This window comes from Vigna unguiculata, chromosome 8 (genome assembly GCF_037176805.1).
Source record: "Vigna unguiculata cultivar grain cowpea cultivar isolate G323 ecotype 2 chromosome 8, ASM3717680v1, whole genome shotgun sequence".
Classification (NCBI taxonomy): domain Eukaryota; kingdom Viridiplantae; phylum Streptophyta; class Magnoliopsida; order Fabales; family Fabaceae; genus Vigna; species Vigna unguiculata.
In genome coordinates this window covers 23,120,728-23,135,306 of record NC_140799.1, presented here as the reverse complement: position 1 = coordinate 23,135,306, position 14,579 = coordinate 23,120,728, and the positions used below count along the sequence as shown (strand labels likewise).

At 32.1% G+C, this 14,579-nt stretch overlaps 2 protein-coding genes across 2 annotated transcripts; one reads left to right on the top strand and one right to left on the bottom strand.

Moving 5' to 3' along the window:
• Positions 1-506: 506 nt before the first annotated feature.
• On the bottom strand, positions 507-3,923 carry LOC146884256 (uncharacterized). The gene is made up of 7 exons (XM_085665920.1): positions 3,158-3,923; positions 2,712-3,091; positions 2,391-2,573; positions 2,052-2,136; positions 1,356-1,649; positions 1,025-1,230; positions 507-587 (listed from the first exon to the last, which is right to left on the bottom strand). Exons 1-7 carry the CDS (start codon positions 3,921-3,923, stop codon positions 507-509), a joined length of 1,995 nt encoding a protein of 664 aa, XP_085522046.1.
• A 5,510-nt stretch (positions 3,924-9,433) lies between these two features.
• LOC114195284 (V-type proton ATPase 16 kDa proteolipid subunit-like) lies at positions 9,434-12,782 on the top strand. The gene is made up of 3 exons (XM_028085703.2): positions 9,434-9,731; positions 9,813-10,098; positions 12,483-12,782. Exons 1-3 carry the CDS (start codon positions 9,656-9,658, stop codon positions 12,613-12,615), a joined length of 495 nt encoding a protein of 164 aa, XP_027941504.1. The 5' UTR covers positions 9,434-9,655; the 3' UTR covers positions 12,616-12,782.
• Positions 12,783-14,579: the final 1,797 nt, after the last annotated feature.

The following is a 14,579-nucleotide window of genomic DNA, read 5'->3' as shown; positions in this document are numbered from 1 at the left end:
TGTTGTTGGAAAAAAAAATAACAACACGGCAGAGTGTGAGTTAACGGGTATAATTGTTTTTTCTTTTTTATTAAAATCAAATTTATTTTATAAAACTATTTTTATTATTTAAAAACTGTTTTTCTATTTTTACTTTATTTTTTTATTATAAAAATCATTTTTTATTTTTATCCTTAATTATAAAATTATTTGTCTGTTTTTGTTTTTATCTTTAAAAACTTATTTTACTATAAAAGTTATTTTTTGTATTCTTTCTATTTTAAAAAATCTTTTAGTTAATTTATATTATATATTTAAATTAGTTACCTAAAACATAAAAAATTAAAATTATTATTATTAAAATTATTTTACTTTATTTTATTTAATATTTAATTATCTGGACGAAATGTGAAATTGAATATGTACATTGTTCCTGCGGAAACAAATAAGAGACGTTAGGGACACAAATAATGTCTTACACCTCAATCCTTGACCTCTCGAACTGGCTCTTTCTCAGTTTGCACATGTCATCTGCTAGCGTACACGGTTTGGACCCTTAAGAGATTACCTGCGGAGAGGGCTTCGACGATCAAGTCAGCAAAAGGGCTCTAAAAAAGTTAAATCTTAGATTAAGGAATTAATGAAAACGTACCTCTTAATTGATGGGGTCCACGTGTATTTATAGAGTCATTAATGGTGGCTGCCACCTTTATGGGCTGGGCCAATACTTGAATTTCTAGGTGGGCCTGACCTGGGCCCAAACCCTGTGTTAGTTTTTGTTAACACCAGGGGTCCTGTCTTCAATATTCTAAGTTTAATGTAATCAACCTATGACGCCTTGTCATCTAAAGTAGGCGGCCTAGGCCGCTATGTGTTTCTGATTGGCTGGTTATATACTTGGTGATTTTATTTATGGGGGTTACGCGTAGGTGGCCTTGGCCGTATGATCTTCTTGGTCCGCCTAGGTGCAATAAATACATAGACCATAATCTTTATCGACATGATTAATATATATATATATATATATATATATATATATATATACACGTATTATGTGAGTATAACCTTTGGCCACAAGACGAGCTTTGAGGCGATCAATAGTACCATCAGGTCCAACTTTGATAGCAAACACCCACCTGCAACCAACAACAGATTTTCCAGACGATAACGGGACCAGATCCCAAGTTCCACTGTTATGAAGAGCATTTAGTTCATCTGTCATGGCCTGACGCCAACCAGGATGGGCTAAAGCTTCACGAACAGTTTTTGGAATGGTCACAGAAGAAAGAGAGGAAAGACATGTATAAAAAGGTAATGAAAAGTGATGATAACTCAGAGCAATATAATGGGGAAGGGATTATGGGTAGAACGCATACCTTTTCGGAGGGCAATGGGAAGGTCAGACTCAGGTGTCAAAGCCGGAGGAGACAGAGCAGTTGGCACTTGAGTGGAGTCACATGGTGGTAGTTGTGATCGGTTTCGGCGACTATAAACCTGAACAGGTGGTGGAGAAGCGGACTGTGGAGCAGGAACCGATGGTGACGAAGACACAGTAAGAGGGTCACAAACAAGAGGAACATTAAAGGTATGAGAAGAGGTGTCAGAACTAGATGGAGGTAGAGGTGAAGTTTGACTCTTAAAATAAAGGGAGAACTCATCAAAGGTGACATCTACAGACACAAAATAACGATTAAGAAAAGGAGAAAAACATTTGTATCCTTTTTGTGATCTTGTAAACCCTAAGAAAACACACTTATGTGATCTAGGAGAAAGCTTGTCAAGACCAGGACTGAAATTATGAACAAAACATGTAGACCCGAAAACTCTTAGAGGTAAGGGATGAAGAGGGTCATGAGGAAATAAAATGGAATGAGGGATGTTATTCTTTAAAACCGAAGAAGGCATGCGATTAATAAGATAACATGCAGTAAGAATAGCATCACCCCAAAAATGTTCAGGAACCGCTCCATGAATTAAAAGAGTGCGAGTGGTTTCAATAAGATGTTTATTTTTACGTTCAGCTACACCATTTTGTTGAGGGGTATAAGCACAAGAAGTTTGATGTAGAATACCGTGAGAAGCCATAAATTGTTTAAAAGAATGAGAAAGATATTCACGGCCATTATCACTGCGCAAAACTCGAATAGAAACACCGAACTGAGTTTTAATTTCATGAAAAAAGATTGAAAGATATGAAATAATTCCGAACGATGTTTCATTAAAAATAACCAAGTACATCTAGAATAATCATCAATGAAAGTAATAAAATATTGAAAACCTAAAGTAGACTTAACGCGGCTAGGACTCCAAATGTCAGAGTGAACCAATGCAAAAGGGGATGAAGCACCACGTGTGACACTACGAGGAAAGGAAGTACGACTATGTTTGCCTAATTGGCATGACTCACACACCAAATGAGATAATTTGGACAAGGTAGGGACAAGCTGTTGTAACTTAGCAAGGCTTGGATGACCTAACTGAGCATGAAGAAGAGAGGGAGACTCCATAACTGCACCAACTTGTGTAGAAGGACGGAGATGATAAAGACCATGAGACTCACATCCTGTGCCAATCACCTGTTTCGAACTCCGGTCCTGTAAACACACAAAATTGTGGGTAAAAGAAACAACACAATCAAGAGAACGAGTTAGACGACTGATGGACAACAGGTTAAAAGGAGACCCAGGGACATAAAGAACATTATCAATGGTTAAAGAAGGAAAAAGTTTAACAGTGCCAACACCATGAGATGAGACTCTAGAACCATCAGCCAGTGTAACAGAAGGTAAATGATTAGGAGAGGATAAAGAAGAGAACAAAGATTTGTTACCAGTAATATGATCAGTGGCTCCTGAATCAAACACCCAAGGACCAAGAGAAGAAGATCGAGTCAGACCAACAAAAGATGTACCTGTGTGAGCGATAGATGCAGTGGAACTAGAAGACTCATGATCCTTATAACATTTGAGAAATTTGTTGAACATAGCAGGTGTATCAGGTGAAACAGAAGGAGGATCCCCAGTAGAGGAAGGTGGGGAAAGGTTGGTCTGAACAGCTGCAGCAGAGCGAGGAGGACGTCCATGCAATGCATAACACCGGTCAATCTTGTGACCTGGCTTGCCACAATGTTCACACTCATGTTATGCATAACACTTGTCAATCTTGTGATCGAGCTTGCCATAGTGGTCACACTTAGGACGCCCTTTTCCCTGTTTGCGAGGGCGAGTCCGGTCATCACGATGAGATACCAATGCAGAAGAATCATCAACAGAAGCAGGTGCATCAGTGTTTGGTTGTTCTGGTACACGCAAAAGAGTAGAGCATGTTGAAGTTAAGGTGGGGACAACCGGGGAACCCAAAATTTGATCACGAATATGTGAATATTTATCAGCAAGTCCGTGTAATGCTCCGAGCATGAAGAACTTTGAGCGTTGTTCGATCTCCGTGGCAGGGTCAGGGGAAGGAGGCAATAATTCATTGAATTCATGAAATAGAGCATGAATTTTGCCCATATAATCAGTCATAGAGTCTTGATGTTTAGAGGAAATAAGCGTTGCAAATTTAGAACAGACACCATAGAGACGTTGAGTATCATTGGTGTATAATAACTTGGCATGCTCCCAGATTTGAGCACACGTTTCGTAGGAACGAAAAAGTTGCTTTAACGAAGGATCAAGAGTACCCTTAAGAACCACACATAATTGAGCATCAATGGTTTCCCAACGGTCGTTCTCAGCAGGAGTGAGAGTAGATGCTTTCGGGGCAAGATGATCAAAATACCTCTGACTCTTAAGCCATAAGCGGACGTCTGATGACCATGTGGCATAATTATGGCCAGTTAACTTGTCAATGGATAAGTGTACATTAACATAGTTAGTGTAGATGGACGGGTCAGACACACTAGAAGAGTTTTCAGAATGGGAAGAGGCAGCGGAAGACGCCATGGAGGAGGCACGACTTCAAGGTTGCCGGTCAGAATTGGCACTCCAGCAACAGAGGTCCGACGGCGAAGGTCCGGCGAAGGTCCGACAAAAGTCCGGCGAAGGTCCGACGGCGGTCCGGCGGTGGTCCGGCGGCGACAGAGGCAGAGGCAACGACGACGAAAAGAAAAGATACCTTAAGCTCTGGATACCATGTTGAGAATAAAGAAAATAGGGATTGAGATTAATCTCCCTTGTGTATAAACCACACATAGGGTAATCTATTTATAATAGAGAGAGGTACAAGTAAAAAGAGTAACTGAAAATAAAAAGATTAAATAGAAGATATTGTTTGATATTGTGGTTATCAATATCTAACAATATCTTAATAATATCAAACAATATCTAACACTTAGTTAAACACATTCCTTCAATGAGCACTATATACTCTCCACTGGGAATGATGACAATGAACAACAAAAAAAGTTTCCTAGAACCATTCACACAAGTGCAAAACCAATAACACATGTTAGCATTTATGTAGGCATGGGTAAGCAAAAACAGTTAAGACTACAATTAAACAATAAATAATGGAACCTTTCTTATTCAGAAGACAAAAACGGGGAACTTGGACTCTCTTTCATTAAACATGACAAAATAATTACATCAAAGTACCATGTTCAAGTATCTAAAAAAAATTACAAATTCATCATGCAATTCTACAACCAAAGTTATCCTAATCCTAAAATATTTTACTTTCACCACTTCCTATTCTTGCCCTCTAAGAAGATTAACCACTTGCTTCATGTTGGGTCATTTCTCGGGCTCACTCTCCACCCGAATAGTAGACACATTGAATTGTTCTTTCACAAAGTTCCCTTTTATCAACCAGCTATGTGAACTTTCCTTTGCTTATTAGAAGCTTGACCCACAGTTATTATTCTCTTAAGCCCACCAGGAAGCTTCTCTATGGGCTTTCTTCCACTGAAGGGTCATGAATGATTCCATAGTTATTTTATTGCCATAGTAATGTATTTGCAAGCTTCTTCAACTAACTTATGTTTGGGTCATTGCCTTTGTTCCATCTTCTTCTGATATAGCCTGCAAAATATGGACAAAATAAAATAATCACAAACTTTCTAACAACTACATTTTCCATGTACTATCACTTTAACATTACAGGAAGGCAAAATTCAGATATTCTGAATGCTATCAACTTTAATATACATGTATGTACATGCTTTTAAACTATGCCCTTTGTGGACTCTATTTTTAAAAGTCAACCACTTTAGATACCAGATGTATAGGACTACAACATATTATATTTATTAAAATACTCATAGTCAAATTTGCTTAATCACATTCAGTTAATTAAGTAAATTTCATTGATTGCGAAATTTCATTGATTGCGAACTATTTGGGTAGTTTGGTGGAAAGCTCATAATGGCATTAAAAAATCCCCCCTTACTACACAAAAATAAAAAAAGAATTGACAAAAAAAAAAGGAAACAAATTAGTCAGTAGAACAGAGAACTCAAGTGCTATAAAATACCATAGAAACAAAATGAAACAATAACTAGAGAAGATAATCCAATAAGGGAAAGTAAAGTATTGACTTAAATAATTTCTTAAAACAAATAGAATCAAATAAAGAGGCATCTTTAGGGTGAAACCCAAAACCCCCACCCAAATAAGCAATTAAAGAGGTGATCTTTAGGGGAAAACCCAAAACCCCAGAAAGTAGAAGCAAAGAAATCATCACTGCACAAGCAAAGGGAATCTAAAATCCGAAAAAAACAACTGAAAATCGCAAAAAATGTGTGGAAAAAAAGGTTATTATTTACTAAACAAAGCTTACTATAGAGTATCAGGAGGCTCAATTACAATGATGCTCCATTCAAACTGTTGGTTTCGTTGACCAAACCGGCAGAAAATTCATCAACGGGGTTCTTGCAAAGATCTGCAAGTAAAAGAGAGATCGATTAGAAAGTCGCGAAGAGTCCACACAAAGAAATCAAACAGACAATGGAGAAAGGAAGAAGAGGTATTGAGTGATGATTCAATCATAACTACATTTTCAGCTATTTTTTTTCAATATAAATAATCATATTATTTTCAAAAATATTCATTTTGTCTTTTACTAATGTGTACGTATCGATTCAAAAGTCATCACAAGCATTTCATTTCATTGTTATGCGATGAGTAACGATATTGTCTTGTTTTGATCTTCACTTTTCTTTTATCAATTTTAAAAAATGAATTTATTCTTTTGTTTTTCATCAATATACCTATTTAAAAAATAAATTTAATATTAAAAATAATTTATCATAATCTAATCAAACATTAAGAAACATAACTACTATAAAAAATTATGATAATCGAGTCCACCTAAAAATTATTTATAAAAAATCACATAATACATTACGTACTCTTTTATATTTATAAAAAATAAATAATATGCAAAATGTCATAAGATAAAAAAAAAATACTAAATATTAAACAGGTATTTCACTACCAAGTGAGACAAGAGAGAGTTACTTTCTCTTTTCTTTAAAAATGGAAGAAAAGATTAAAAAATAAGGATAAAAATAAAGAGTTTCTTTTTAACTTTTTTTTTTCTTCGATAACAAAAAAAATTAGGTAAAAATAAGATAGGAGTACAATATATGAAAAACTCAAAAGACAAGAAAGAAAATAAGAATTATCTTAATAATTTTTTTTCTTTATTATATTTGATTTTATATTTTTACTATTTATTAATATTAAATATTATACTTTAAAAAAATAAAAAAATACCTAACTTAATTTTTATTAGTTTTTTAATATACTATTACCTAATTTAAAAAAATAGACAAAATTTAAAAAATTTAATAATATACATAATTTTAAAAATTTTAAATATAGAATTTTAAAAAAATAAAAAAAAAATTTAAAAAATTGAAAAATTTGGGGGGGTCGTCGCCCCCGCCTACTCTTAAAGAGCTCCGCCACTGCTTCTCCCTACACCTCCAAAAAGTTCTACTATACCTCTAAAAGAATTTAAATTTTCTATAGTACCCCTTTGAATCCTTTGACTATTAAGTGGTAAAAGTTAAAAAAAGATTCTCTCTGCCTCTGTTATGAAATCATGAGTTCTTTCATATTTTGAAGCTTGGTAAAATCCTTAACTGGCTTTCGAAATCCGGTAAAATCCTTAACCGGCTTTCGAAACTCGGTAAATAGTGTCAAACGGATTTGAAATTGTGAACCGGCATTTGAAGTCCGGTTAAGTGATTTAACGAAATTCGAAATCTATTTTCTTTGTATACTAGCATTCAAAGCCCGATTATGAAATTGTCTACCGACATGAATTTCGGTTAAGCCTTTAACGAAATTTTAAATTAGTTTTTTTTAAAGCGGCATTCATAGTACATTTGGTAATTTTAATTTTCTTATTTTTTTATTTGATTTGTTTATAAGATTTAACTTCAATTATTTTATAATTTATGTATTAATTATTTAATTCTAAATTATTTATATTTTATATAAGTACATTAAATAAAATTTATTAATTTAATTTTTGTAGTTATTTTTACTTTATTAATTTTTAATTAATAATGATAAATTTTTATTTAAAATATTTTTCTTTATAATATCTAGATTAATTTTATTTAATTATTTTCAAATTATTTTTACTTATTTATTATTTGTTAGCTTTTAATGTTTTTATTTATTTATTTGATTTATTTATAAATTTTAATTTCAACTTCTTTATATTCATATATTAATTATTTAATTTTAGATTGTTTATATTATATATAACTACATTAAATAAAATTATATATCGATAATGGAAGTCGGTTTAGTAAACTGTTTTTCTATTTAAAGTTTATATTTATATACTGGCATTCAAATTTCATTAGTTTAATTTTTTTAATTTATTTTACATATAAAATTTAATTTTAATTTGATTAATATTATTAAGTTGTTGTTTTGTTATAATATATTTTATTAATATTTATAATTTTTTTAGTTCTGAACTAGAGTTTGTATTGATTTATTTTTATTATTATTTTTTTAATTTATTGTTTTTTATTCATTTTATTACTTTATTGTTTTATAATTTTTTTATTTGCAATTTTTTTATTAATTATTTTCTACACTTTGTTTAAAGTTTTATTTATTTGATAAATGAGTTTTTATTTGTTTATTTTTAAGTTTTAACTATTTTTTTTATGAATTAAATAGATTTCGACATTTGATTTTCCAGAAAATGGATTTGAATATCCGTTTTATCTTATTAAGGCTTTCAATATCCATAATTTTATAATAAATCTTTTCAATTTTCAATTTTTAAATTTTAAGTTTTTTATATTTTTTGTGATTCATTATATATTTATTTAATTTATCTTTTTTTTTCAAACTTTTAAAAATTAAATATTTCATGAAGTCTTTAATTTTTAATTTTGAAATTATTTTTAATACGAACCGGAAATGAAAATCCGGTTTTTATTTTGCTTTACTTATTTTTTTTATTTTCTTTTTTAATTTTGAAATGCTTTGTATTTATTTCAAATATATAAAACTTAAAAATAAACAAATAAAAAACTCATTCATTAAATAAGTAAAACTTTAAAAAAAGTGTAGAAAATAATTAATACAAAAAATTGCAAATAACAAAATTTATAAAACAATAAAGTAATAAAATGAATAAAAATATAAAAATTAAAAAAAAAAAAAAAACTCAAGTTCAGAACTAAAAAAATAATAAATATTAATAAAATATATTACAACAAAACAACTTAATAATATTAATCTAATCGAAAATAAATCTTGAATGCAAAATAAATTAAAAAAATTAAACTAGCAAAATCCAAATGTTGGTATATAAATATAAACTTTAAATAAAAAAATAGTTTACTAAACCGGACTTCCATTGTCAATAAAAATAACTACAAAAATTAAATTAATAAAATTTAATGTACTTATATAAAATATAAATAATCTAAAATTAAATAATTAATACATAAATTATAAAATAATTGAAATTAAATCTTATAAACAAATGAAATAAAAAAAATAAGAAAATTCAAAATCACCAACTACGAATATCGGTTAAATAAAAACTAATTTAGAATTTCGTTAAAAGTTTAATCAGGTTTCGAATGTCGATATAAAAAAAAACGGATTTTGAATTTCATTAAATCACTTAACCGGACTTTAAATACTGGTTCACAATTTCAAATCTGTTTGGCATTGTTCACCGGATTTCAAAATATTAAAGAATCCGTAATTTCAGAGCAGAGGCAAAGAAAATTTTTTTTTAACTTTTACTGCTGAATAATCAAAAGGTTCATAAAAATATTATAAGAAATTAAAATATTTTTGGAGGTGCAGTAGAATTCTTTTCTTTGATGTGTAGAAAGAAGCCCCTATCATTATCTTTGCATAATTTAGCCCAAATAAGAGAGAAGGGCGAAGCCCACCCTGGCAACTGCATTATATCGAGGGTGAGCCCATTATTACAATAAATAAAACAAAAGCCCTCGGAAGTGAAAAAGGGCGTTAGAGTAAAATCCGAACATGACCCATCGCTCTCACACCGCAATCTGTCTCCACCTGTACCAATCCAAATAATAATTTCTTCTTCAAAATTCATTTGCACATTACACTTTGATCTGATCTCCACAAACCCAATCAATTTCATCATCCTTCTACTTCCACAAAGAACAAGGAGAGAAAGTTTCATCACCGTAGCAGGGGAATCAAATCAAACCATGGCAGGTTTCAGTGGCGACGAAACCGCTCCTTTCTTCGGCTTCCTCGGCGCTGCCGCGGCTCTCGTTTTCTCCTGTTCGTCTCTCTCTCTCCTTGGTTTGTTCAATTTAATGATAATGATGATGATTTAATTTGTTGCCTTTTGATTATTGAAAGGTATGGGAGCAGCGTACGGAACTGCGAAGAGTGGGGTGGGAGTGGCGTCGATGGGTGTGATGAGGCCGGAGCTTGTGATGAAGTCGATAGTGCCGGTGGTTATGGCGGGAGTGTTGGGTATTTATGGGTTGATTATTGCGGTTATCATTAGCACCGGGATAAACCCCAAGGCTAAGTCTTACTATCTCTTTGATGGTTATGCCCACTTGTCCTCTGGCCTTGCCTGTGGCCTTGCTGGCCTCTCTGCTGGGATGGCCATTGGAATTGTTGGGGATGCTGGTGTTAGGTAATTCATCCTCATGCCTTTGGACACTTGTAGAATAGAAACTGCAGTAATTATTGGAAATCTCATATGGATTCTAATATCATGTAAGTAACGCGTATATGTGGGACACAAATCTCACTTTCATATTGAATACTGATATGGTCGAAATAGTGTATATAAATTTGGTGTATACCTTGTTCATGAGTTAGTTTTCGTAGTTGAAATATGCCTAAACCCAAATTTAAAGAGTAAGACCTTAGAAATAGTGTGCAAAATATAATTAATTATGCATGTAACATGATGTGGGATTGGGTCTTGGGGAAAAGGTTTGTCTCCCATAATGTGATGAATCAAGGATACTTATGGGAAATTAAAAATAAATAGCATAGAACTTACATGTTTAGCATTATTTTTAAGTTGTTCTCTAATTACTTCACTAATTCATGTAAGAAAAATTTGCATGAAAAGCCAGCCTAGATTATCTAGGAAAACTTCCAGTTCTCATTGGAGAACAATACAATCTCATCTAGTTTTGTCCGTCCGTTTCTTTTAGAGCTGTCAAAACGGGTAACCCGGTCCGACCCACCATGGGTTGATCACTTAGAAAGTCAACCCAACCAGGTTCACTTATTAGCGAGCCAAAAAAATTCGAACCTGACCTAGCCCATCATGGGTTGGCTCATGAGTTCATTTAAATAAAAAAAAATACATTTTTTTTTTATTTTTTTAAGTCCAAACTAAATTATAATTCTAATCAAAATTTAAATAAACTTTAACTCAATTCGAATACAAACCAAAATCACAAAAATACAAATTATTTATGTGTTGACTAAAAAAACAACCTAACATGACCCAAATGTAAAGTCCAACTTAATAAAAAACACTTGTGTGATCCTTTATTTGCGGGTTGGTGAGCCAATCCGACTCACCACGGGTTCAATCCGGGTGAGCCAAGTTCTAGGTAAGCCGGGTCAAAATTAACCCGTATTAAAATTTGTAAAAAAATTTCAACCCAACCCAGCCCGAACCCTCGGCGGTGAGCCGGGTTGGCTTGCGGGTTCCAACCCATTTTGACAACTTTTTAGTTTCTTTCATGACTGCAAGCAACAAAATTGATTAGATTGTTGTTTTGTAGAGTGTATATTGCTTAGCACTGTTTTAAAAGTCATATATGTTTCTTGTTGTTTGCCATTGTTATCTTAATGATAACTGGTGAGTAACCTTTCAAATTATTCAGAGCATTGGAATGTGTTGTGTTTACAATTTTGTCCTTGATTTGTGCTATTATATTCTTCAGTTCGCTTTTGTTGTCAAGCCATTTCTTATTGATCCTGAAAAATGTTAGGTAAAGAAGTATGAACCATGTTTTTGTGATTTAGATGTTTAACTTATTAAAATAGGGACTACACTAAAGTTTAAGAGGGGGACATTTTTTAGAATCAGTGTGCTATTTATTTTACTTCTATGAAAACAATGCAGCCTCCTCACCTAAGGTTAGCTGCATTGCACATATTCTGTTTTTTCTAATGGATTTTGTACAATCATTTCTATACATGCTTACATGAGGCTTTTTTTTCTGACGTGGAAATTAGTAATTATTAATGCGGGCTAAATAGGCGTATTGGACTATTTCTAAGTATTTGCTTGTGGAAATTGCTGCTCATTTCAATTCCTGCTGCCAAATATGGTATATTGGTTTGTTCATTATATGTTGTTCGGGTGTAATATCATAATATGTTTTAGTTTATCTTGTCTTTATTAACTTATGGACTTATAAAATATTTTATTCACGTTGCTTGTGTGATTAAGTGGATTGAGTTGCTGAAAGATATTTGATGTGTCTCTTTCTAGTTAACATGTTATTTACGTTAAAAGGATAAAATATTATCAATCTAATTATGGAGGAGATGGCTATATTGACTTTCCATCCCTTATGTTGTGTGAATGGAGACCTACTTTTTCCTTTTCAAGTGGTTGTTATTATATTAATTTGTTACTTGTGGAGATAATTGTCTAATTTAGAATCTAATTTGCAATGGACACTCTATTTTATGTTCTTTTCCAACTAAAAGATATATTGATCGAAACATTTCAGCTGCTGTTACTCTTCTTCCTCTTTATATAGTTGTTGACAATGGATGGTTCATGTAAATAACCCTGCTTCTGCCGCCATTTTCAGATGTTTAATGCTTATTTGGCCATTTGATGCTTAATTTATTCCCTTTTGTGCGATTCGCAATTTTTTGTTGTTTTATGCCGTGCCACGTCGATTTTCTACCTTGTGTGCATGTGTGTGCTTTTGCATTTCCCAGCTAAAATTATAGTTTGCTTTATAGATCTATGTAATATGTTTAATTGTTAACTGATCGAATACTTGAACACTAAAATGATTTGTTTTTTGTCAGGGCTAATGCTCAGCAGCCGAAGCTGTTTGTTGGTATGATTCTTATTTTGATTTTCGCTGAAGCTCTTGCTCTTTATGGCCTCATTGTGGGTATCATCCTCTCATCTCGGGCAGGCCAATCTCGTGCTGATTAAAACGAGCCAACTCAGTGATACTTGGTAGTCCAGTAATTTTTATTATGAGGCCTGTATTTGAAATGGGAGATATTTGTCTTTAGATTGCTATTATTTCATTTATTTTCGTACACAAACCTTGTATCCAAACTCCATCAGTTTTATCAAGTATTTTCCTATGGACTACATATTTGGATGGCTGCACAGAATCACTGGAAATTATTGATACAATATACCTTGTACAAGTTAAAACTATTGATAAGTTGGCCTACCTTTGTTGCAATATGAACTTTCATGAAATTAGGATTATTCTCTCGTTTACAACTCATTTGAACAGAATGAAATGGTTGTTTAACCTTCTTGTGAGAAGATAACAATTAATTTAGTGAAAGGAAGAAAAGGTGTCACATTCCAAGACCAAAGAATCTCGGGTACCTAAGCAATATATGTTGCCTAGATGGGAATCTAATATTAAAGACATCTTAGTGCCTTGTGTACATTATTTACATGTATTTCACGTGTGCACTATAAATGTGATAATGTCATTTATAGAGATGTACAATACAACTTGCATGCTATAAAGCTTGGACACGGCCTCAAAGTCGGATGCACTTATTTAGGCTAGACACGACTCTATTTCCGGACGTGCAAAACAGCACGGTCCGCTTCTTAGAAGCTACGAAGTTGACACAGTGGAAACGAGTAGAGTTGCATAATAGAGTTGTATAGGAAGAAAGAGTAAGGAAAGGAAAGGAGTTAAGTATGTGTGGCAAAACGAGTCACGTTTGATGAGTCAGTTTGTTAACCCAACAACACAATACGGGTTGGGTCAAAAATTTCAATCACTAGCCTGAGTGGTCTGGTCTGTTCAACCTACCAACTCGTAGGGTTAGCCATAGGTTAAAATATACATTTGGTCCTATATTTGTTCAGTTGTATCAATTCAGTCATAATACTTTATTTGTTCAATCAAACCTCAATTTTTGTCAATTTTGTTTAATTTGGTTCTTTTTTTTGTGAACGTCGTTTAGATAATCAACGATAATGAACAAAAGCGGTCACATGTCACTTTGTAATTTTTTTGTTTTATTTTTTTCAATGTTTTTAAATTTTTGAAAAGTATGTCCACGTGCCCACCCAATCGGGTGCCATGTGTCAGAGTCAATATTTTATATTTTGAGACTCGTGCTTGTGCACAAGTCATTTTATTTTTTATTTCTTAATTTAAATTAAGAAAATTAATATAATTTTTGTTATATTTGAATAAATTATTTATTTATATAATTATATTTTATTATTATTATATATAAATTAAATAATTAATCACTATTATTTTTATAATGAATTCATTAAGAGTAAATAATATTATTTTGATATTGTTTTTTTATGTTAAAGTATGCATGGGTTGTTGTTAAAATGTAAGTATGTTTAAATTGATGTTCAAATTTTTTATATAGAAACACATGTATATTATATTAAAATGACATATGTATGCAGGGGTCGTTGTTAAAGTAAAATGTCGGTACATTGTGTAATATGGTTCTGTGTAAAATAAATACACATAAAATTGATGTTAAATTTTTTAAATAGAAACACGTGTAGATATAAAAACATGTATGCTATATTAAAATGAAATACATATGCACGAGTTATTGTTAAAGTAGAGTATAGGTATATTGTGTAATATGGTTTCGTACAAAATATATACAACATGAGATTGATGTTAAAATTTTTAAATAGGAACACATGTAGATATAAACACATGTATATTATATTAAAATTATATATGTATGCACGAGTCATTGTTAAGGTAAAATGTAAGGCCCAATTATTTCTGCCTCAATATTTTAGGGTTGTCTTAAACCAGTTGGGCCTAAAGACTGGCCCATAGGGTGCCAAGGCCCCTAAAGCAGCCAAGGTCTCCCATTCAACCCTCACTTTGCAAAATAGCCCCTTCTCATACGCTCTCTTTTCCTTTCAAAACT

Excerpts from the sequence above, each read along its gene's own strand:
- LOC114195284 (XM_028085703.2), top strand. The coding sequence starts at position 9,656 with ATGGCAGGTTTCAGTGGCGACGAAACCGCTCCTTTCTTCGGCTTCCTC. Across the intron at positions 9,732-9,812 it reads CGCGGCTCTCGTTTTCTCCT|GTATGGGAGCAGCGTACGGA; the intron begins GTTCGTCTCTCT and ends GATTATTGAAAG. Across the intron at positions 10,099-12,482 it reads GTTGGGGATGCTGGTGTTAG|GGCTAATGCTCAGCAGCCGA; the intron begins GTAATTCATCCT and ends GTTTTTTGTCAG.
- LOC146884256 (XM_085665920.1), bottom strand. The coding sequence starts at position 3,923 with ATGGCGTCTTCCGCTGCCTCTTCCCATTCTGAAAACTCTTCTAGTGTG. Across the intron at positions 2,574-2,711 it reads CATCTCATGGTGTTGGCACT|GACCGGAGTTCGAAACAGGT; the intron begins GTTAAACTTTTT and ends GTGTGTTTACAG. Across the intron at positions 588-1,024 it reads GTTATACTCACATAATACGT|AGCCCTTTTGCTGACTTGAT; the intron begins GTATATATATAT and ends TAACTTTTTTAG.